This window comes from Temnothorax curvispinosus, unplaced genomic scaffold (assembly GCF_003070985.1).
Source record: "Temnothorax curvispinosus isolate PA1 unplaced genomic scaffold, ASM307098v1 QBEX01007502.1, whole genome shotgun sequence".
NCBI lineage: Eukaryota > Metazoa > Arthropoda > Insecta > Hymenoptera > Formicidae > Temnothorax > Temnothorax curvispinosus.
This window is the reverse complement of record NW_020217282.1, coordinates 123381-147848: the sequence shown is the minus strand read 5'-3', so window position 1 is coordinate 147848 and position 24468 is coordinate 123381. Positions and strand designations below refer to the sequence as shown.

General features: G+C 37.8%; 3 protein-coding genes across 9 annotated transcripts in view; 2 read left to right on the top strand and 1 right to left on the bottom strand.

Annotated features, from left to right (window-relative positions):
• The first annotated feature begins 631 nt into the window (after nucleotides 1–631).
• Nucleotides 632–3363, top strand: LOC112457078 (elongation factor Tu, mitochondrial). Its single transcript, XM_025019954.1, has 6 exons — nucleotides 632–842; nucleotides 1059–1111; nucleotides 1461–1626; nucleotides 1716–2023; nucleotides 2102–2763; nucleotides 2850–3363. The coding sequence occupies exons 1-6, from the start codon at nucleotides 806–808 to the stop codon at nucleotides 3040–3042; spliced, it is 1419 nt and encodes a 472-aa protein (XP_024875722.1). The 5' UTR covers nucleotides 632–805; the 3' UTR covers nucleotides 3043–3363.
• Nucleotides 3364–3526: 163 nt separating this feature from the next.
• LOC112457079 (GTP-binding nuclear protein Ran) lies at nucleotides 3527–6869 on the bottom strand. 3 transcript variants are annotated; one of them, XM_025019955.1, is made up of 3 exons: nucleotides 6687–6869; nucleotides 5556–6037; nucleotides 3527–5328 (listed from the first exon to the last, which is right to left on the bottom strand). In XM_025019955.1, the coding sequence occupies exons 2-3, from the start codon at nucleotides 5985–5987 to the stop codon at nucleotides 5113–5115; spliced, it is 648 nt and encodes a 215-aa protein (XP_024875723.1). In that variant the 5' UTR covers nucleotides 5988–6037; nucleotides 6687–6869; the 3' UTR covers nucleotides 3527–5112. The 3 variants fall into 3 exon arrangements, with proteins under 3 accessions (XP_024875723.1, XP_024875725.1, XP_024875724.1); XM_025019957.1 differs by having other exon boundaries at nucleotides 6614–6713; XM_025019956.1 differs by lacking the exon at nucleotides 6687–6869 and adding an exon at nucleotides 6186–6299.
• Nucleotides 6870–9636: 2767 nt separating this feature from the next.
• LOC112457082 (syntaxin-1A) overlaps nucleotides 9637–24468 on the top strand; it is a 92844-nt gene continuing 78012 nt past the window's right edge. For 3 of the 5 annotated variants that reach the window (XR_003041055.1, XR_003041053.1, XM_025019960.1), the window contains exons 1-2: nucleotides 9638–9879; nucleotides 19699–19782. Coding sequence is in view for 2 of the 5 variants with exons in the window: in XM_025019960.1 (XP_024875728.1) it covers nucleotides 9847–9879; nucleotides 19699–19782 (117 nt within the window). In the remaining 3 variants the exon portion in view is untranslated. Of the gene's footprint in view, nucleotides 9880–19698; nucleotides 19783–24468 lie in introns of all 5 variants that reach the window. The other 2 variants (XR_003041054.1, XM_025019961.1) reach the window with 2 other exon arrangements.

The window sequence follows — 24468 nt, the reverse complement described above, 5'->3', positions numbered from 1 at the left end:
TTATTTATTATAGTTGCAAACTAAGAACATTATTATTGCACATCAATATCTAGCTATGTGAAATAATTTATAATTTTTGCATTGAATATATTTGATAACATTTACATGATAATAAAGAATAAAAATCTTACGAATAAAGCAATTAAAAAAGACAAATTATTGAGAAATAACACATGTACATATAGCATATGTCAATACTTCAGGGATTGAATTTAGGGTCAAAATAAGAAAAAAGAATACATCAATATAGGCTTTATTTTAAATAAACTGTAGGCCATTGCACGTAATAAAGTTTTAGTCATAATCGTAAGGCCGTAAGAAAATAGACCAATCACACTCTATTATTCTTCGAGCTCAAGGAGAATAATCGACTGTGATTGGTCTATTTTCTTACGGCCTTACGATAATGACAAAACTTTGTTACGTGCAATGGCCTTAACAAATTCAAAATAATCATAATATATCTGTATAAAATATCATTAATATGTCTAATATATGTTATATATTATTATCAGACTAAAACTTTGTTACGTGCAATGGCCTTTAGATCGGTTAACGACAAATGATGCGACGTGTGTACGCGCACAGTGGAAACTCAGCCTAAGTACATACATATATGTGGCGTCGTCCCTTCGGCTTTTGGCTTTCTACGTTTTTTTAGTTCTCGTCTCTCGTCTCTCGTCATATACCGTAAATTTCCGCCACGGTGTCCGGCGGCCCCCCGGCGGCTACTTCAGCACGTTCCAACGTTTTTAGGATCGCTCCGATCGCTCATAAACTTCTGTGGAATCGCTACACGAGAAACATGGCGCTTATTTCCACAAGGGCGATTTTTAGTCCCGGTAAGAACAAAATACCAAACACGAGGACGTGTCCACGCTGACGATAGCGACAGATATTTAAAGCGAATCTTCGCCGATCGTTCTGTGCATGGCCCTGCTGTCGAAACCTCTCCGACCGATTATCGAACGTGATCGTGTCGCAGGGAAAATAGGGTTAGGTGCGGATATTTGCAAAGTGCTTCGTTTTCGTCACGCAAATTTATCTTTTTGTTTCAGTGTTGAGGCAGACTCTCAAGCAGATTATCTTCGCGAAGCAACTGACGAAATGCGTAAGCAAACGGTTGTCAACGATCTATTAATCGCCCCCGGAGTTGTGCCGATAACGACTCGTGGATCACGATAGTTGCATGAAAAACATTTAAATTGTCAAATGTGAAAACTTGCTCGTAAATGCGCGTCGCTTTGATCTTTTAATAAAAGTTGTGATATTTATATTACATGATATTTACACGTGGTTTTACTGATTTTTAAAATTTATATTTTTATTAATTTACTATTTTTAATTAACATTATCATTTTTTTTTAATTTTTAAAACTTTAAAAACATTTTTAATTAATATTGTCATATTGTCACTATTGCAAATATTACTTTAATTATATATGATGATTTTTTTTTAGCAACGTTGTCAATTGAACAGTCAGCTGTTTCTTCCGACTGTTACCAGTCAAAGATTCTATGCGACAGAGAAGAAGGTGTTCAGCCGTGATAAGCCGCATTGCAACATAGGAACTATTGGGCATGTGGATCATGGCAAAACTACTCTGACAGCAGCTATTACCAAAGGTATTTGTTTACAAGATGATTGACTGCCTTGTAAATAAGAGAGAGCTGATTGATTACTTTGAACTAACAAAAAATCTTATTGTAAACAGTATTGTCTGAGAAGCAATTAGCGAAAGCTAAGGGATACAGTGAGATTGACAATGCTCCTGAGGAGAAGGCTCGTGGCATTACTATTAATGTCGCGCACATTGAATATCAGACGGAAGGTCGTCATTATGGACACACGGATTGCCCGGGTCATGCCGATTACATCAAAAACATGATCACAGGAACAGCTCAGATGGACGGTGCCATACTGGTTGTCGCCGCCACGGATGGCACGATGCCACAGACTAGAGAACACTTGCTTCTTGCTAAACAGATTGGTATTAAGCACATCGTTGTATTTATTAATAAGGTATTAATATGATACGAGCGAAAGACACTCTGAGAGAATAATAAACGTAGTATTAAAATTGTATGCAATATTTTTAAGGTCGATGCTGCTGATTCAGAAATGGTAGATTTGGTAGAGATGGAAGTACGAGAGTTGCTTTCCGAGATGGGTTATGACGGCGATAATGTTCCAATAGCGAAAGGCAGTGCACTCTGTGCGCTCGAAGGAAAGGAGCCCGAAATTGGTGCACAGGCTGTCCTGCAGTTATTGGATTTGGTAGATAAACATATTCCAACTCCTGTGAGAGAACTGGATAAACCCTTTTTACTTCCAGTAGAAAACGTATATTCTATCCCTGGTAGAGGTACCGTGGTTACCGGTAGGCTAGAGCGCGGAAGACTGAAGAAGGGAACAGAATGCGAGTTTATTGGCTACAATAAAGTTTTTAAAAGCACAGTCACGGGTATAGAGATGTTCCATCAAATATTGGAGGAGGCCCAAGCCGGCGATCAACTCGGTGCTCTAGTGAGAGGCTTAAAGAGAGACGAATTAAGAAGAGGCCTGATAATGTGCAAACCTGGCTCTATCAAGGCACACGATCATGTAGAAGCCCAAGTGTACATGTTGACCAAGGAAGAAGGTGGCAGGAAAAAACCGATTGCAAATATGACACAATTACAAATGTTCTGTAGAACGTGGGATGTTGCAGCGCAGTGTACGATAGTGGGAAAGGATTTGGCCATGCCGGGAGAAGACAGCACGTAAGACATTTGATTTGTTTTTCAAGATTTTTATTCATTTTTTTAATATTTGTTTTTGTACACTCACTGCATTTTTTTTACTGCAGATTAATATTAAAGTTGATAAGACCAATGGTATTGGAAAAGGGACAACGTTTTACATTGCGAGACGGAACGGTAACTCTAGGAACCGGCGTAGTCACTAACACCCTGAAACCGCTTACGGATAATGAGCGACACGAGCTTCTCGAGGGCAAGAAAGCGCTACTGAAGAAGCAAAAAAAAGCACAGCAAAATTAGTAGACTCGATATAAACGTTTGTTATGGAATGAAGCAGAATTGTGCTATGTAATAAAGAAAATATAAGTTAGCCCAGACAGTCGGATCTCAGTCAAAACTTTCAAATGAATGTTTATCCGAAATATCCGACATTCCTTTGAAACGAAAACTTGATAGGTGCGCAAGATACGACACTGGCATAGATTATATAATGATGAATACATAATTTGAATATGTATTGAAAAAGCGCATTTTTATCATTATATTACATATGCATTATATTACAAAATTGTGAATCATGATTTGATTAACAAAAAACAAGGATGATTGTGTCGACCCAGATATTGATGTTATCAAGTATTGCTTTCATTCCTTCCTCAATTCTCACGTATCTAAGTACATTAAGGTATATGTATTGTACGAGTAAAATTTAAATAAACAATACGTTAATAAAACGGTGTTATACGGTGATTAACGCGAAGGCATTGAGCATGTGAGTGCATTGTAGCTTTAAAAACAGTTTGATAATTTATTAAAGTTCATACATCAGCTGATACAATCTGTTTCAAGCAGAACAATGAAACACTATTAGAGGTATACAAGAATTAAATGTACATGTTGCAGTGTGTCATTCCTAGTTCCTTTCTATGTTAGATATTCAGCGGTGTAATTTACACGTGACGTACTTTTCTCTATTGGATTTCTCAAGTTAATAGGAACGAGGATTTCAAAGGGAAAGATTAACAGTTTCGCATACTTCTAACAGAACGGATTTTCTTGCGTAGAAAAAAAACCACTGTTCATATAATTTAAGTTGAACAAATCATACATTCATCTTTTGCTTATAAAAATAGCAAACAGTCCTCGTCGAAACGGACAGACGCAACAGGCTACGAATCTGTTTCACTTCAATCTCGAATCATTCTTTTCATTAAAATATAGAAGACTACACCACGGGAGACGCTTATACTCACGAAAGATGGTCGCTCTCTCAACATTCGTACTTTTCAATTCACACACTAGTAAGTTTCTTAAGCAGTTTTATCAAGAAAGTGTATATATGGCATAAGTTAGTTTTTTTTTAATGATACTTCAGTCCAGTTTTACTCCGCTGTTCATACTTAAGTATGCAAACAGTAACTTCTAATATTAAATTTTGTATGTATCGTAAGATTCTTTCTTGTAAATTAATCCATTGCATGTTGATCTACTGTATACACCTGTGTTCAATCGAGAGCAAACATGTTATCCTGTTCTGTTGTAACAAGATTGAAGTGACTTGCACCGAGCGTCTCGTTTCTAGCGGTTGATTGAACGGCCAATCGCTAATATGTACTGTGACTTATGAAGAGAACGACTTGGATTTGGTGCCAGTGCAGTTCTACTCGTCTGAACCTGATAGCAGTTTTGCTGTACCTTTTTCAGAATTGGCAGTTTTTACTCTATTTCTGTTAGGAAGTACAAAAATAAAATGAAAATAAAAAAAAGGATAATGCTACTTTTGATACGCCTTAAAGTGGGTTAGCGCGATTGTGTTTAACATACAGCACGCCTTACACAATTCCATTTCTTATGTATATATGTACATACACACGCACGCACGCACATCTATACAAACGAGCGAATCAGAAAATGCAGTGAATTTCTCTCGGTTGTTTTGTATTAGCGTCGTATCAGCTTCAGCAGGCTATGTTCCATGAACTCGTATCACAAGTCGTTTCCTCAGTTTCGCCATTACTTTATTCCGTTTCTAGTTCACAAATTTACGTGATAATATATCACCATCATTACATAAGAATTTTACAAAATCTAGGCATTCAAGTGCAAATCACATATACACAATCACACACATGTTGTGCATACCGCATTGCAACGCATTCAAGCGACCCATCTTTAAGGCTATAACATGCAAGTTCACAGAAGTTATGTGTCCAGCATAAAAGCATCCAACTAAATATTGCGGGTAAGGTATTTTTTTTTCTCAAAGAAAGAATCTTCGATTTCTATGATGTACGAGTGCGCGATACAACCAAGGAGCACCCGCGTAATAGGCCTTACTCTCTGTAAAGGCCATTCCCAGTGTTAAATAAACTAAAGATCTTCGTCGTCCTCTGGTAAAGCTGTTTCTTGAGCCTCCTTGAGATCTTTCTCGATTTGTTGCTGCCATTGTGGATCCATAGTGACCTCCGGCGGCAGCAGCGCAGGCATAGCGACGAATTCCAGGTTTGGATCTCCAATCAACTTGCGTGCCAACCACAGGAAGGGCTTCTCAAAGTTGTAATTACTCTTCGCGCTAATATCATAGTACTGCAACAAAAAAAAAAGATTAATTGTAAATTATTGTAAATTATATACAATATCAATAATAGGAAGTACTTTCAGATTAGAGGGACAGTGTAATGTCTTCACTTTATACAGATCACTGAATCATCATTAAGAAATTGTAAAAAAAAAGAAAGAAAGAATAAAAAGACAGATTTGAAAAATACATATAGTTAATAATATTATCTCAATATTATAGCATATAAAAATACCTGTAGATTCTTCTTTCTATGGAACACGATGCTCTTGGCCTTAACTTTTCTGTCCTTGATGTCAACTTTGTTACCGCAAAGAACAATCGGGATGTTTTCGCAGACGCGGACCAGATCTCTGTGCCAGTTGGGTACATTTTTGTATGTCACCCTGGATGTAACGTCAAACATGATAACGGCGCACTGTCCCTGAATGTAGTAGCCGTCGCGAAGGCCGCCGAACTTCTCCTGACCGGCCGTGTCCCAGACGTTGAAGCGGATCGGTCCGCGATTGGTGTGGAAGATCAGCGGGTGGACCTCGACACCCAGAGTGGCGACGTACTTCTTCTCGAATTCGCCGGTCAAGTGCCGTTTGACGAAGGTGGTCTTGCCAGTACCGCCGTCGCCGACCAGCACACACTTGAAGGTGGGCATATCAGGCTCGTTTGCCATTTTAATCGTTGGTTCTTCCCAGTCACGGTCGAGGTCGGGGACACACGGTTCTGCAAAGGGAGAAAACGACATTAGGTACCTGGGCATGTTGGCCACGCGGCTACACGAGCGAAGCAACGTGCGCGCGGCACAGGGGGGGGGGGGTTGCGTTTCAGACGCGGGGGATGCCTCGTGGAGCACCTCCGCGGGCACACTCACGCGGGAACGCCCGGGGGGGATCGATCGCGGCTGTCAGGACGGCGAGGGACGCGGTCCGAGAGGGAGACCGACCCGGGGACGTCGTCGATCGAACTTGCTGGAAAACGCGCGATCACGCGTTCGAAACGTGACCGTGAAAGAATTCGGTCGCGCGGCCGGGGGAGGGCCGCCGGCGCGGCGACGATAGGTACGCTCGACGAGCGGCTCGCGCTGGCGGTCGGTGGCCGTGAGAATCGGAGGGAAAAGCGAGTCGCGATATCGAGGACCGGTGCGTCCACCGGCGGGGAATGGCGCCCGTCGTGCTGCTGCCCGCGAAGCCGGGATTTCTCGCTCCGATCCGCTTCGGCGGCCGGCGGCTGCTAGCGGCGCGATTTTTCCGCGCGCGTGACAATCACGGTCGCCCGGCGATCGTCGCCGCACTCACGTACCTGCTCGGACGGCGCGTGTACGAAATTTCCCGGGTACGCGGTGACGCACGTGAAAATGAACGTTAACACTCACCGTGCCGTACAGTCGGTATGGTTCACAATGGCGTTCCTCTGGGCGGTCGAATGGAGGCGATGCCACCTCGCCGATTCGCCGAGTCGAAGGGGCGCGGGGACGCGCGTCCGCGGGATCGAGATCGACGGGAAAAAATCGAATTCGATTTTTCGCGTGTGTCTTTTTTTCCAGCGAGATGCGACTCGTACGACGACGAGTGGCGACGAGATGCTCGGTTGACGCGGACTCGGGACGGGCCACCGGAAATGCGCGCCGTCAGCGACATCTGCACTCGGCGCGCCATGCGGCCTGCTTTCCCCCTCCCCCACCCATGCAGGCGAACGTGCAGGAATAGTGCAGTTGCGCGAAAAACGCGGTGCACGCAGAGTAGCGATTCTCCGGATTCTCGGGGTCTCGTCTCGTGGCGGCAAACGTTCAAAGGAACTCGCTCGGTCGAGGAGTAACCGATTTCGGTCGCGCGCCAGTTTACGAAACTTGACGTTTCCACAAGCAGAAACGCCGATTTTCATTGAAAATAATTAATCGTTTTAAACGTGAAATGTGAGGAGAGAAAGGAATTGTTTTGTCGGGTAAAGCCGACAAGTTTCGTGAGAAAACTTTGGACGCTAGATTTCTATGTCTTGCTCTTTCGCTTTTTTTGTTTTTATATTTGATCTGTTTGTATAGGACAGTTACTACGTTTACGCGAGCGTTACTTCTGTAGTAACTTACTATAATTCACTCGTTTACGCGGAGTAAATTGTCGTAAGTTACTACAAAATCCCGTTTACGCGAAGAAATTATCGTAAGTTACTACAGAAGTAATAACGCTCGCGTAAACGTAGTAGTAGTAAGTGTAAGTTGAGAACGAGCTAATTAATCATAGTTAACTTTTTTATTTCTAAATTATTTACAGCTACGAAAAAGATATTTATGTTTGTGTGCATATTACATGAATAAGCGATTTATACAAACATTTTGAAAGTATTTTTAAGGATTTTTTTCATTCATAATTGTTTGGCAACGTTGGAATTGGGTGATAAAATCTTAATACAGTTATTACATAAGATTTCAGATTTAATTAAATTTTGAGACTGATGAGCTGTGGAACATGGATAAAATATTTGTTGAATTAATAAAATATAATTTATTTTAATATTTACATTACATATATATAAATATTGTATTATATTGGCTGCGTTTGCTTTCGACGCTTTCGTGCGGAAAGTATCATTAATTCTATTTTTCTTCAACATATAATGAGCAATAAAGATAGAATGACGTTTTTTCAGCACGAAAGCGCGTCCAAAGTAAACGCAGCCGTTATACATTAATTAAATATTGGAATTAAAATGGTAAAATAGCGACAGAGGACAAATCATTATAAAATGCGCGCCATCAGTTTCCACAGCTACACACTTAAAAAATGAAATTGATTTTGAATTTTTATTTTATCTATTACAATTATGTATAATTCTAATTATATGCATCTCTCCTATAGATATATGTATAATTTTATGAATCCAGTTTTGCTTTTTTCGATCATAAAGATAAGAAATACGTTGCATAATCTTATTATTAATTATTCGTCTCAATATACATGTTCAATTTGGAAGACCTCATAATTTAAGTGCAAATGCGTTTTTATGCTTATATAACTTTTAATACTTTTTTTTTTTCATAAATTACACTGAAGATGATCTGAACACAGATCGAAACATTTGTGATGTGAATAATAATTTGTATTAAATACATCGACACGGACACCCAGTAGTTGTGGCTTTATATTTTATTTTATTGAGTCATGATTTAAAGTCTGCTATTATCTAAAATCTAAAGTAAACGTTCCGATGGATACTTTATGTATTGTTGTAATAATACCATATTTTGTACAGCATTTATTTTATATTATAAAAAATACTATACATAACTATAAAAAAGTATTGATACAGTAAAATACAATCCCGGTAAATAATTTTTTCATATATAATTATACATATATATATAAGATATAAAACAGTAGATCCCCGTATAACGCGTATATATTAATATAACACAGATTCGTATGACACAACGGAAAAATTTTAATAACTGTTTGCTTTAAAGTGAAATAAAAAATATTATACGTTTATATCTTTAATATTTATTTTATACTTTTTACGATAAACTTTTACATCTTTTATAAATATTTATTTCTATATTTATACATAATCCAAATATGTATAATCTATCTAAATATGTGACTCGTATAACATAGATTCATATAATATGGAACGTATCTGTTATACGCGGGTCTACTGTGTATGTTTCCTTTTCCTTATGTATAATTTTTGTTCATATATACAAGAAAATTAATCAAAACAAAAACTTAAAAAAAATGTAAAGAATATTTTTTACATTGTTATTTTACAAAAAAATTAAGTTTCAGGAAATGAGAAAACATTGTCTAATTATATATGTATAAAATGTAATATTTGTACATAAAATATAAATATATGATTATATACGGAATATTGTATAATCTATAATCGCAATTTCATTTAAAAAAAAACAATGTAAAAGTTATTTTCCTAATTATTTTTCGCGATTATTCTTCTTAACATTTTTTTTTTATATAGGCATATGAACAGAGATTATACACATCATCCTTTATTTATAATTATATATGAAAAATTTTTTTCCGGAATGTAATAAAGTTCATTAATACTTATTTTAGATAATGACAAACTAATTTAAATACGATAGCAACATATATATTATACTATAGAATGCAAAAAGGATTGGCGCTTATCGTCGAACGTAACGAGTATAAATATGACGTAAGGGCCCAGAAATTCTAGTCGTGTCCCTGTCCTCTCGTGTTCCTCGCCGCACGCGAGGTGTCGGGTGGGATGACGGTGCGCGGGGCGCCGCGTCGCGCGGCGTCCGCACCTGCGAGACGAAGTTGACGTCACCGGCGCGTGCGCGCCGCGTCGGGACGGCACTGCAGAAGCAGGCGAGTTCGCGAGTGTATCGATTTTACGATCGTGCCTCTCTCGCGGTGCCAGTGCGTTCGTCGTTTCCTTTAGTTTTTTAGTGGACGTGCACGTCGTACATGGATAAAACCGTGAATGGGATTACCCGCTAGACACGCCGCTCCGTACACCGCTTGCTGACTCGCAACTCCTCGTCACCCTTCATCATGACCAAGGATAGATTAGCGGCCCTCGTCGCGGTGAGTGAATCCGGTCGAGACTACTCTACTCTTGCTAGTTCGTCGCTCTCTATCTCTTTCTCTCTCTTTCTCTCCCTCTCTCCGTGTACATGTACACGATGCCTCTGGTGCACCAGATAACCGGAGCTGCACCGTCGACATACGCGTCACGCGTGTCGTCCTCGTCGTCGCCGTTATCGCCGCCGTCGATGCACGCGTAACTCACGCCCTAGCGCGTGTGACTTTTACGGGTGCGTGTCACTCGGCGGCGGCACCGGGCACGGTGCTCCGGTCTCCCGTCGCGGTCGCGCGGCCAAGAGAGTAGCTAGGAACACGGCTCCGTCGGCTAGAAGGCGTAACCGCGAGACGGAAAGCCGGCGGATGACAGGCGGTTCGTCCGCTCGCCTCGGTTCGCCTCGGCGTCCGAGCTGACAGGTGTTCGTGAGGCACGCACTCTCGCCGAAAGAGCCCCCCCGATCTCGTCGTCGCCGTCGGTCGTATCCCGCGGTACTTAATGTACACGGTGGCCGTTTTCGTCGTCGTTGTCGTCGTCGAGCCGGTGCGTCGCGCCCGGGTCCATGGCGACCATAGCCGACCTTGTCACTTATTGGCGACGCGCCGATGAATGGAGAACGTATTCTCACCGGCCGTGCCGCTGCCGGGACCGGGATCGGCGTCTAGCCTTGCCGTAGGTCGCCCCAGTCGCCCCGGATGTTGTAGACGCGCGAGGATGACGTCTATACGTTCATTCACGGCCGCCGCGTTACGATCGGCGTGGCGTACACGAGCGTGGCATCCTCCCGGGAGCCAACTGGACCGCGGCCGACGATTTTTTTGTTGTAATTTTCGTGATTTTACCGGAGCACGCGATCGCTTTGTAACCGCGTCGATCTTTTCTTTTTCTCGTATTTCGTGGAGTTGATCGTCGGTTTGATTTTCAAGAGGCTCGTACGTTTTGCAGTGCATTCGAAAGTCGAATTCATTGAATCCGCACATCCACACGGTCGGTTTAAATCCCCGGCTGGCAATCGCGCGTCTATTGAAGAGCTCTCCCATGATGTTTCAATGAAAACCGCGTTATCTCGATTCGCTGCAGCGTGTTTCGAAATGACGAGCCTCGTGTCGAAATATTCGCGACGGCACCTTCGACGGTGATTATTTTACAATAATATATTTCGTGGAAGAAGAATGTCGAAAGTGTACGGGGAGAAAAATTCGCGCGTTCCATTATTCCGTCAGTCGACGGCCTCAATGGATTAACGCGGCGGGCATCGTTCCAAGCTGAAACGAACATCGCGTCCGTATGAAAAGATTAATCGTGGCCACGGTGCCGTTGGTACAATGCAACGAAATTCGTCACATAAATGCGGCGCGATTGCAGATTGCACTTGTCGCGAATATTCGGGCGCATTGTCACGGGTACAACTGTGGCATTGTGCCCCGGAGGCCGGCTTCGAAATTCGCGCAAGATTCGCGCTTTAATTGATAACGGTAACGCTCTATCGTTGCGCCGAGCCACGACCTGTCAATGTATATCGTTGACGACACCGAATATATACGCGAAGCGCTCCTGTTACTCCTCCGTGTTCTTCCTGAAAGCAGGAAACGTATCGATTGAATCAAAATATGACTGCCCGATATCGGACAAAGATATTCGCGAAACGTTATTAACATCACTGATGAATGAACGGAAATGGACAGTGACGTAAAATGTTGCGATATCTTGACTCGAAGACCTTGAGAGAGTTGTTCTCGTCGAATTTTTTTAGTTTGTCGTGTCACTCGTGTCGTCGGGTCATTTGAAATGTTGTCAAATAATGCAAAACGAAATTGAATATTCTCATTATCATTGTAATTTATCTTATAAGACTTTCTGTTGTATCCCTGGACAAATTTGTGTCCACAATATAGTACATATAATATTATTATTCCTAAAGAAACGGTAGAATGTTTTAAGCCAACAGCTTTATTTGTTATAGTTTACATTTTACATCGTATGCAGTAAGTAACAATGGTAAAATAACGAGGGAGAGAGAGAGAACGCGGAAATTATTCGACCGACTTTTCTTTTTGTTCTTTATTCTCAATTAATGCCGTCTGGTTCTCTGACTCGCGAAGGATGCATGACACGCATCGAGTATCATGCTAGCTGATACCCGATGATGACTCATTAGTCGGTGGCATTCGTGGAAAGCACGTATGGGCGTAAAATCTGACCGACCGACGTTACCATCCAGCGGATTTCCTCGTTTCTGTCATCATTAGCTATTGTTAACTCACGTTGTCATCACAGCAACCATTTGTTATTATTACCGAATATTTTTTGAATCTTTATCCTCACAGTGTAATCTAAAATTGATATCCATATATACATCAGTCTGTCAGTCTATACTTTGAAATTTAAAGTTGTAATCACTTTTAAAATGAGCAGTTTCTTCTATAGTAGAATATGTGATGGACTACAATGCGTTCAAAATTTTTAATCCTGATGCTTTTTTTACATCGTTCGATTTTTTTTATAGAAGATGCTCGACGTGTAGTATACATGCGTTTAGGGTTTATTTAATTTAAAAAGAATTAAAGTAATTGTAATGTAGCGTACCACGAAATACGATGAAACGAGTCCCAAATGCAAATAATAAGGAATATCCAAATTTTTAAACGTACAGAGAAGAAAAGGAATATTCTTGATTTGAAAATATCTGTAGTTTAAACGTGGAAATCTTGAAATAAGATTATTGTGTTAAACGAAGAAAATTTGTTTGAATGAAATCATTTTACATAGTTGAATCGAGAAAAAGAAGTTGAAAAAGTTGAAATTTTTATAAGAAGATTATAAATCATAGATTATTAAAATAAATATTAGGCTCGTTTTATGCAAAGCAATATGAGAGAATATTGGGGCCAACGATACGAGCTTAATACAAAAGATATCGTACTAATTATATACCTAACTTTATTCATAATTAGAATCGATATAAAGTAGACGACTTTACTAAAACGATAACTCTTCTTTAGTACGAAAATAACAATTATTCGTAACTGAAGATTGTTGCGTATACATGAGTACATGTATAAGTTTTAATTCAAAGTTTTAAACTTCTTTTTTTTCTGATGTGTACTCTTCAAATTGAGAATAACCAGAACGACATGTCCGTTCTCATTTGTAGATTGTAGATTGCACTCTTGGTCCTACCATCCTCGCCCTACCACCCGCTTTTGGCTCGTATATTTATTTATTTCTCTCATTTTCAATAATTGATTAAATTTTCAATATAGTTTCCGAGTTATATTCCAGCGTAAGATATGAATTGTATTTTGAAATGGAAAAAATTTAAATTTGCATCCCACTCACAGCGCGCGGCTATTATCGTCGGCGACGTCTCGACGCCGCCGCTCCGCATAAGAAATGTAAAAAATGCGAGCATCTTTTATAAATAACCGAGATTCCTTTACGAGGAGATAGGGCGAGAGCACGTATCTCGCGAAGACATTTTTCCGCGCGCGGTATGAGATAATTCTTTCTCGAAAATGATCGTGAGTTATTTTATTACAATTGTGATTCGTGTGTCACGTCGCCGTCGATATCTATGTCGCGACCTTTTATGTTTGCTATCAAGACTTCTGACACATTGCCGGTTGCAACACGACTCTCACCTACGAAATTCTCTTCTTTCTTTCGAAATATATCGTTTCTTATTTGACATCTATCCGTATCTTTATATAGACTTAAGATTATATAAAATGTTCGAAAAATTTATCTTTTATTGTAATATTTTTACGTAGAAATTTCAAATTTGTTTCTAATTTACTCTTGATCTTTAAACCATTCTTTCGCATTCTTTTCTCAACTGTTGAAATTAACAAATAGTATAGGACACGCTATGTATGATCCAGGCTAGAGTCCCTCTAATCATCAAAGTTTGGCCAACTTGCAGTTCTGGCAAAATTCTGCGAGAGAGAAGGATATACAATCACTATCGTTTTCTCTTTGTTTCTATCTCTTTCTCTTGTTTTTGTCAAGAAATGGCGAACCAATCAAAAGTTGCTACCGTATGGCCGGACTCTGATTAGAGGGACTGGCCAATCCTAATTGTGTTAAATACTATTATAGACCTTTTTAGATGCAATTAATAATGAACTTGGGAAATTTTATGACGCGTTTTTTAAAAGAGTCAGCAGCAGGTACTATGTGCGTGAAGTTTTTTTTTTAGCGCGGTAATCGCATTTTCCGCGTCGCGAGACACGTTTCGTCCTTTCGGCAAGGACAATTCATTCTTCAGCTTTTTCCTTGACCCGATAGCGCGCATTTACTCTCTAGACGATTTCACTCGTACGTGAAGGTTATCCCTACTACATGCTTACAGTTTACATAACGATTCTGGTGCTAATCACTTCAAATCACTTCACGCCTTCGGCTATACATTCTTTACGTTCGAAAACAAACGCGGTGAATTGTTCGCTTAAAAATCGACACTCTCGGAGAAAAAGCTCAATTTTATCAAATGATTCATGAATAGTCTTTCCCCTGAGACATTGTCGTACATAAACATCCCAGTAATGGTATGTTTATGTAGAACATAATGACATTGTGTTACATAAACATACCTGCAGTAGGTTAAATAATGTGTTAAAGATCCGATTGTAATTTCGATAAAATTTTCGAACGGCTTTCAATGCAAATATATATGGAAATATTTCACTCTCTCTGGAAATAATTTACGTTTCTCTCCATTATCGCGAATGAACTTTAACATAGAGTCATCAATCGCGTATTTTTCACACCGAAATCTGAATTCACGTCGAAATTGTGTGGGTTTTAATTTTTGATTAAGTTTATTATTATCGCATAAAATGTATGATACTAAAATGCGAGTATTTAAACAGTTAAATTGTTAAATTATTTTGTTATAATGGAAATGTATTTTACATAGATGTGTATGTTTATATAACACTTATATAAATATGTTAGTCGTATTTCTAGTTCAATATACGTAATTATTTTACCAATTTAGAGCAAAACCGATTTCATGAACCACTCATAGATAGAATGTATTGCAATTTGGAGTAAATATAAACTGGATCGCATGAGTTATATAAATCCCACTGCAGCAAATGCCGATTAGTTAATTTAGTTCAACATGATTGTCTTGATCTGTCTGTATCATAGCACTGTAATCCAGAAAGGGACAGCGTATCGCTAAACCAGGGTAGTTAACCCGGACTCTGTTGGTGCAATTCAACCTTAGCACGGCGCAAGTTGAAACGGGAACGCTGATCGATCGCGCGAAAATTACGTTGGACGTGTGATAGCATCTATATAAATGTATACAATCCAAGACATACGTAACTACAAAAAAGATTGCAATGAAATGTCGAAATTATATCAATTTTATAGCGAGCGTCCGCCGGAAATGCAAGCTGTGCACGGAATTCTAAACTGTTAATAAAATGTATCCCCTGAATTATCGGGGGATGCTACATATATAAAGTTTTATATATTTCGGCTGTTGAAAAACGTATATTTGTAATTAAATACTTTATGTAATTACACCTACGTGACTCGAAAAGTTTTGTCGTGCCAATGAATGTGAAACTGTAATACTATACAGATACGGGCATGTGTGCCGCTTTATATGAATTTTCGCGTTTCCGTTGTTGGATAAACATTTATATTCGCGTTTATGTTTGTAGCAATCTCACCATCGATTCTCACCAGAATTTATATCGGCTCCAATCGTGGCTAGCGTATGTCGTAGAAACAGAAACGCATAGTGTTTCGCGTTCGATCGTCGCGCCAAACTTTGTTTGGATAACGTTATTTTGTCCGATGTTGGCGTACCCTTGTTATCGGGCCGTCGAATTCTCTGCTCGGCGAAAGAAATTCGTCGTGAAAATCTAGCCGGCGTGGAAACGCGATATCGATCGGGAGAACGACACACGAATGACGATACGCTTTCGGCCCTCTTGTCGCACCGCGTTATCGCGCGCGCGGTGCCTATAATCGTTTCTTAATTGTATGCAAATACCGTATCGATTAAGCGCACGTAGAACGCTCGAACGACAACTAGGGCGATCGAGAAACGAGCGCGGTCGCGAATTTGACAGGCGCACGGCGTGCGTTTGTGCCGTGAGAAAAATTATGTATATTAATTGTCGGTATAAGAGAGGTCTATCGTATACATATGACATAAGAGAGAGAGAAAAAGTATATGACGTACAGGTTATTTAGTGCATATATTTGATTTTTCATTACAAAAACATGCATTTAATTTCATTTTTGTACAATACATGTTTATGGTTTGCATTTTATGCATATTGCCGTGATATAAACGCGGATTATACAAACTGCTACACATCAATCATTTTTATAGCTTCCTGTAAAATAAAAAACGTTTGCTTATTTATTCTCTATCCTGTTTTGTATTCCGTCCTTCGTGTCTAATGAATGGCATCATGTAAAAATAATGATAAAATAAAATATAACTTGTCGAATGGAAGAATGGCATAAATTGATATAAAAATCACTTCCGTGGTATAATTACTTTAGCGTGATATAGGATTAACATTTTTTTTCTTTACGTATCACTTTTGTTTCTTAAAGTATTCGAAAGTATAAAAATGCAACTTTTGTATTAGTATTCTAGCAACAGTTTAAAAAATTCATAATATTATGTAATAATCTCTAACTTTGATTAATATTTATTTTAAAATCTTCCGCGAGAAACAAGAACAGTGTAATGACATTCTGTAGATACTTTGTTCTGCGGAATTTCCATTTTCATATAACAGCATTAAACTTATAATGAAAGAAAGCTCAGTAGTCTACTGTGGCTGACGGTAATGAAAGAAATTTTCCCGCGAGCGATCAGCCGATTGCACCTTCTATGCTGTAACATTTGCTACAGGAAGGTTATATATATTCATCAATAATATTGATGAAATAATCCTTTTATTTATTTATAAATGCGGATTTTTATAACGTGACGTGAAATAAATCGATTGGATCTAAAATTTATTACTTATATACATCTTTTTTTTACGACTGTTATATAAACTTTAAACAAATATAATGACAGATACATTTTATATTATTTGATATATAATCAGCTAAATTATAATATTATAATTTAGATAATTATATTAAATTATATTAAAGTATGTAAATACTTGAAATCGAAATTTTTTGACTGTATGACATATTTACATATAGTGGCCTTTTAGTAAATTAAAAAATCTGAAAGATTAGTTTTATATGCATAACGTGAAACAGCAATAAGTCATTGATTTAGTTGCTGAATTAATTAATCTTTAACAATTTGAATTGAATAATTTAGTAGTCAACAAAGTAGCTGATGATTTTTTTAAGACAATTAATACAATTGATAATAATCTAATAACCTACGTAAAAAACAGACGGTATAGATAAGATAATGCAGAAGATAAGACAAAATGAGATGAAAATATGTAGTGATTTATTTTACTGGTATTTAAAACGTTTTAATTACAAATATAACATTTCGATGTTGCATAACTTTGTTGTAAATTATTATGAATCTTGCATGTGAAATCTGTTGTCACAATTTAGTCAGTAATTCATAAAAATTGCTGTTTAATTAATTAAGACAATAAGCACAAGCGAGATTTCATAAAATAAAGTAATATTTTTCAAATTTAGATTTGTATGTTACAACAATAATTTGTTTATTACAACGCACAAGATTATTCTATCGAAGGCAAGATTATTATTGCTCGAATGGAAGCGATTATATCATGTTATGTGAGAGGAAGTCATTCTTATCAGGATAAGAGATTGTGTACGCACAATACATATGCATCAGTGCAATCGTCGACGAAACCAATTAATCGTACATATAATATATACTTTTATGCTTTTACAAAATAAGAATAAATCACGTCTGCTTTAGTCTTAATTAATAAAGCAGACTCTTTACGTAATATCCGAAAATAATCTCTAAACAATCAGGCTTCGTTTGATTCCAATCAGGATATTGCGAACACGATTATTTAATACTATGATATTTTTCCTCGTCAGATACGAATTAAATAATTTCTTTAGTCAACGGTTGACAGCCGGACGAACCAGCTGTTATTTAAAACCGGATCTGTTTGTTTATTGTATCAGTGCTTGTGTGTTATATCTGACCACTGCGCACAGTAAAAAATAAAATGTTAATCGTAACATTTTTCAAATGTCCCAGAAAGTCCACTCTAAATTTTGAGTTAAAATAACTCATTCATCGTGTGTTACTTGTTGACAAATTAGAAATGTTAATTTATTGACACTATATTTTACATTTATATTTGTTTTTTTAATTTTAAGTATAATGTAAAAATAACTTGTAAAAAATGTCGATATAACATATTTGAATAAACGATAGTTATTTCAACTTAAGAGAAATGTTGTTTTGAACATTTGATTGTAGTAAATTTGATTATTTTGTATGTCAAAGTTTATGATTATTTGAAGGTTTACTTTAACTTTTGTTTATGTTAAAATAACTTTAAGGCGTGTTGATTTTTTGAAATAATTATGTTAAAAGAACTTAAAATAATATTCAATTTCTAAATGACATACATAAAGTGTTAAGTTATCACGTTGACATTAATATAACACATAAAGATGTTACGAAAATAATAACAGCTGTTGTATGTTAATTTTACATTGAAATAATAGTCAAATCTTAGGTAACTAATCTTGGGTAATCAAGAAAATTTTAACATTTGGACGCATGATTTTTTACTGTGTGCCGCTTACAAATCATCTTAGTCAGTTTTCGATGTTTTTCCTAAAGACTCAGTTTGTTAATTTCACGTCCTCCGGACTTGGTTCGGTGAATGGATTTCACTTCTCTTTGTCGGTTAGTCCCAATTTTCATTTTTAGTCTGAATATTTTGCAGACTATCAATGTTAGCACAATTTTTTCTGGCATTTTCTCTTAAAAATTACACTATCTTTGTTACATTCAATGTTTTAAATATTCACCTTGTGCTTGTAAAGTTTAACGTTATTTTAATTTATGTATCACCGCGTCGCTGAAGATGGCTCAAAGCAAAGCCGAAACGTATGCGATTTATATTTTGTATTAAATATTAAATTATTAATTAAATGTTACATAACAATTCACCGCACAATTAACCGCATTTGACTCTCAAAGGAAAAACCTGTTTTTGTTTATTACTCGTTAATTTTAATGCCGGGAATCTGTAGTTATAATTAATCATTTATTTAAAAATTCTCGCATTTATGTTATTACTATATATTGTATGAACATTTTTAACCACCCGAAAACAGGCGTCTCATTTTTTTTGCATAAACGGCCTGAGGCTATTTTTACACCCCAGTAAAAATTTATTGTTATTAATTACATATTGCATATTTTGGATTGTTCTATAATTTGTCAGTATTTGAGGACAATATGTATACAGATTTACTCAACATTTTCCGAAAAAAGTAAGGAAAAACCAAATAAAAATATTTAAAAAATGAAAGAAGCACATTAAAATTATTACATGAGTTTTATTTTTTCGACACTATATAGGGTATTTAAGTAGCCCCAGGTGCCCGTTGTCGAGTTATGTATAAACAAATATAGATGTAATAAGCTAGACTTGCTCTAAGAGATATGGAATTAGATTAATATTTAATTAACCAAATTTAAATTAAACTTAAATATATAATTTAGTAGAATTGAAAAAGTTTTTTTATTGTTCAGCTTGTTATCGTTGTATTAGTTATAAAATAAGAAGCATTTTTAAGACTGAAAATATAGTTTGCTGTAGTACTTTGTTTCTAATAAATGATTGTATTTCTTGCAGACCCAGTCGGACGACGACGATGTGACGGACGATGTGTCCGTCAACGTCGGGGCGGATGACTTCATGACGGAATTTTTCGCGGAGGTGAGTGACAAACTAATTTGTTGCCGCGGCAATTTTTTATATCCGACGCCGTGGCGCGATCGAAAGTATGAAAGAGTGTGCCGTCAATCAAAAGTAGGTTAAACCAGTATCAGCAAGATTATATCGGTCTTAACGAGGACAATGCACAGTTTCTCCTCTCGCTTCTTTTCATACATGCAATGGGTACACGATTATCGCAGGATAACACAAAAGGAACGTTCGTATATAAAATTCAATAACTCGGGCGAAACAGCATTTCGTAAAAATTCCGCGTCGGAATCTTTGCACAAGGCTTTCGTATTTTATCGATCGCGTCTTGCAAGCTTTTCCTCGTGCTACGAGTAAAATGTTTTTACTCGTGCGAGCGCACCTGCTCGGGGAAGCAAGATGCAACTTTCTTGTAGACATAATCGCGCGCGCATCTTTTTCCAAGCGTGAATTTTGCAGTTTCGGGCCGACCGATCGTAATTCACATGTGATTTACCGAAGCGAAATCTCTAACGAACACCGATACGCCCATATATGCATCGCGCATCAATCGTATCGTTTAATCAGCTTATGCGGGAATTACGGTGGATTCGTATACCATACGCTTTGTGTCGCAAAATGACGCACGTTTTACCGTTACGTAACATTTTCGAATAATTATTAATTATAAATGATTATATACGAATTATATACATATTTCGAGGATCGTATCGAATAATCGTCGCGCGGAAAATTGATCAAGTTTTGCATCGTTTTTGTGTTAATTTAAACAGGTACCCGTTACTTTCAGAATAAATACGTTCGCAAAAATATAAAGTTGCATCCGTTAATTTAAGTTTTAATAGTGAAGCGAGCACGTGATTTTCTCTTGCGTACATAAGCTTTGTCACGCAAGCGGTAATAAGCCGCTCTCCTCCCCTTCTCTCGAAGCAAAAAAGTTCCTTTATCTGATACGCCGTTTTTCTCGCGAGCTAGTGATTTGTTGTCATAGATAAGAGATGTCACTCTCGGAATACAGGATAACCTGGTATCGCGTAATCAGAACTATTTCATTCCTCGGCGAATTAAAAAAAAATAGATCGGAAAACGATAAAGGCGTTTTAATTAATCGTGCATTTTTATCAAATACGGTTTGAAAGAGAACAAAATAAATATATTTTATATATTGTATAAATATTTTCTAAAATATGTAAAACATATTTTATTTTTTACATACATTTTATATATTTGCATCTTGCTGACTGTAATCTGTTAGTAATATTAATACCAGAACAAATGCGAATATAAATTAAAGAGAGGAGTCCGGTTAAAGGAAAGATTATTCGCATCATAAGGAAGATTAATCACTCGTAGGATATTTACTTTTCTTCTTCAAAAACTACTTCGTGTTTTTGAAACGGATTGGTTCTACTAATGGCATCCGCTTCATTTATATTCATACGACCCGTTTACGGATAAATGTTGGAAAATGTATAGTAAGAGATTATTTCCTGCGAAATATAAGACACGTTTTTGCTTTGCGTTCTTCCGCAAATGCTTCTGCATCCACTTTTAAGAGCATTCGCTTCTTATCCGTGCAGTAATCCGTCGAAATCATTATGCTCGTCCACAGTTTCCCGAGTAATTTTATCGAGTAATTTTGCAACGGGGATGTTAGTTAATTAAAAGTTACCTCGATATCTGTCTAAACGAATTTCCCGCGTTAACACCAGTTCACCGTCGATTAAAGACGAAGGGAGGCATCGAAGCGCGCCAAGATAACGCACGGCTATAATTATCGCGTACAATTTCGTTCATTGCCGGCGCTGGGTAATAATTATCGCGAACAGTACGCCATTTCTCACGCGGTCGTTTCGTCGACATTCGCGGTTGCGTGCGTTTGACGTTTACGAGGGTCCCAATTCTAACGGTGGAAAACACAACGCTCGTGGAATCCACCGCTCCGGACGGGGCGAGGCAGGGAAGGGAGAGGGAATCGGGTGCCGCGGACGTCGGATTTGAACGCGGTCGAATACGTACGCGACGCGATCGTCGGGGCGCAGGCAATTCAAATGCAGATGTGGACTCGCGGCGCGAGAACCAAAGCGACATTAGGTATACCAATTGTTTTTGTTGATAAGCGCTACATGCCGGCATTGGTATCGTCGCTTCGCTTCGCATTACGTAACCGCGGATTGTAGTCTCAAATCGCGGACTCAAATTGGATGTACATACATGATTGTACGACTAGCGATACACGAGCGGATGATTCGATAAGTATCGAAGATGAATTCTGATCTGCGTTAATACAACATTCTTTAAATCAACTTCAAATTAACTAGAAAATTAACTCTATAGGTACCGTAGTCGCTGACAAAGTATTTATGTCTATACAAAGTATATATGTATACAATTCAAAATATATTTTTCTCTGACTAATCCGGATAAATGTATTATTATAGTTCCGTTAAATACGAGATACGTGAACTGATCCAAATTAGTTAAATATCAAAAGCGATGGAAGATCCCCGAGAACATTTGCAATAAAAACTTTTACGCTAACAAAGATTGAATTCAGCTTAATCACGGAACTGCAAAAATAAATCGGTTTGCGATGTAAATTATTCGCGTTTATTGTATTAAATATCATCATTATACTTTCAAATTCTTCACAACAATTGCATTGTCGTCACTTGTTGTTTTAGCTTGATACTGCTTTGTTGGAAACACGTAGGTAAAATGTTACTTATTTAATTCTCTAACAAAGCTCGTGTGCTCACAATGAAATTCTTACTCGTACGTGTTCTTAGGTACCTATCTGCTGCCGAGATTTATTGCACTAGTTTCTACCTACACAGGTCCTGGATTTTGCTTATACATCCGGCATACGGCGCTAACAAAATTTATTATATCAATTTGCGCTGTATACGAGAGGAACTATTACAGCTGTCCCCCGAATTGAAAAATTTGTGGACTTATCTGCTTATCTTTTTGCCTACGTACCTTTTAAAGGAGAAAAAAAGTATGCAAAAGAGCTGACCATTGATCGTTAAATATGCATAACACGTGCTTGTCGTCCGTGCGAAATTTGCGACAAATCGTCCAAACGATCGTTACGCGTCGATAAATAATTCGTGTTCCGCTCGGCACGTATAACAGTCGCCGCGTATTTATATTGCTAATAAAACCACAACGGTGCGGCCATGGTCCGGTGGTAAAATTTCATCGTCGATTGCTGCCGACACATATACGAGCGTCACAGAATTTCCGCTTGATCCTGTCGCGATATTTTCCAACAGGTCGAAGGAATTTTTGCGATGGGACGCCGCTCGCGTTCCCATGTAAATGGATAGTCGTAAAAGCGCACGCGGAAAGTTTGCGCGCGCCAAGTTAGATTGATTTTCACCGCGTTCCGTCACCATTCCGCTTGCATCGCGTACCCCGTTTCATTTCGCATCTTTATTCCCCGCTGTTTTTTTACGCGCTCCATCATCTGGGATTTCCGTGTTATTTTCCTGTTATATAGCGTTGAGATCTGCGGTATGACGTTAATTTTTTTACTATTATGCCGGGATTACGATGAATTTAACGTAACGGGACGCGACGGGACGCGAAGTAACTTAAAACCTAAACACATTGTTTTTATATGCGTTACGTAAAGTCGATCGTAATCAGCCGCATATAAAAACAATGTGTTTAGGTTTTACGTTACTTCGCGTCCCGTCGCGTCCCGTTACGTTAAGTTCATCGTAATTCCGGCATTACTGTTGCCGTTGCTCTTAATTTTTCTGCAATGCTCGTTTTATATTTCGGAGAAGCTAATCGCATGTACAATAACTTTGCTCAGAATTGTAACGGAATCATTACGCATCTTTTTTCTCTCTTTCCCTCTCTCCTTCCCTCTCTTCCCTTTCTCTCTCATTTCATCTCATCTTGATATAAAAGGGTTTAAACCATTTCACTTACAACGTGTAAAGCCCAAAGTAATATTACTTTCCTTCTTCTTTACAGTAATTTCTTTACAGAGAGAATTTTCTCTTAGAATTTACCCTGAAAATCATGATAGTTGTGGGACAACATGTATATGAAGAATTTTATGCGAGCTGCTATTCTGATTAATATCTACCATAATACAAAATATTAATATCTATTATTACAATAAAATATATAATATGTTTGATTAATTTTACTAAAATATATAGTAAAATTTCAATAATTTTTCAAAAATTACCAATCCGCTTGGTAATTTTTATTACGTTTGTAAAATATCTTTTGTATATTTCAAAAATTTCTTGGTTGCCAAGTTGTCCCAAGTTTGTAGTTAATTTAACGGTAAAATTTAACGAAAAATTCTCTCCGTGTTCACAAACTCGAATCAATATTTCTTGTTAAATAATATCTTAAATTTGTTTAGCAAATAATTTATTGATACGAATTTCATTTTCGAGAACCGTTCTAATTGTGACGTGCGTGGATAAATTTTCTTTTGCACCAGGTAAACTTTATCGTCTCAAACGATCGATATAAAAGACTTTAATATATATATTTTTTAATATCTTTGCGTCAATGTTTATCACGGTCGGTCTCGCTCCGCGTGTACTTGGCGCGAGACACTACCGTGCCTCTTGATAACTTGATATAGTAACCCAGATTACATCCAACGCATTCGGAGCTCAATGTATTCTAATCATTATTGTAAAAGTTTCTTTGCTCTTTGCA

What these genes read in the sequence shown, in the direction of transcription:
- LOC112457079 (XM_025019955.1), bottom strand. Translation starts at nt 5,987, where the DNA reads ATGGCAAACGAGCCTGATATGCCCACCTTCAAGTGTGTGCTGGTCGGC. An exon ending in ATAGAAAGAAGAATCTACAG is followed by an intron (nt 5,329 to 5,555) that starts GTATTTTTATAT and finishes TTTTTGTTGCAG; the next exon opens with TACTATGATATTAGCGCGAA.
- LOC112457078 (XM_025019954.1), top strand. Translation starts at nt 806, where the DNA reads ATGGCGCTTATTTCCACAAGGGCGATTTTTAGTCCCG. An exon ending in GACAGCAGCTATTACCAAAG is followed by an intron (nt 1,627 to 1,715) that starts GTATTTGTTTAC and finishes TATTGTAAACAG; the next exon opens with TATTGTCTGAGAAGCAATTA. An exon ending in TCGTTGTATTTATTAATAAG is followed by an intron (nt 2,024 to 2,101) that starts GTATTAATATGA and finishes AATATTTTTAAG; the next exon opens with GTCGATGCTGCTGATTCAGA.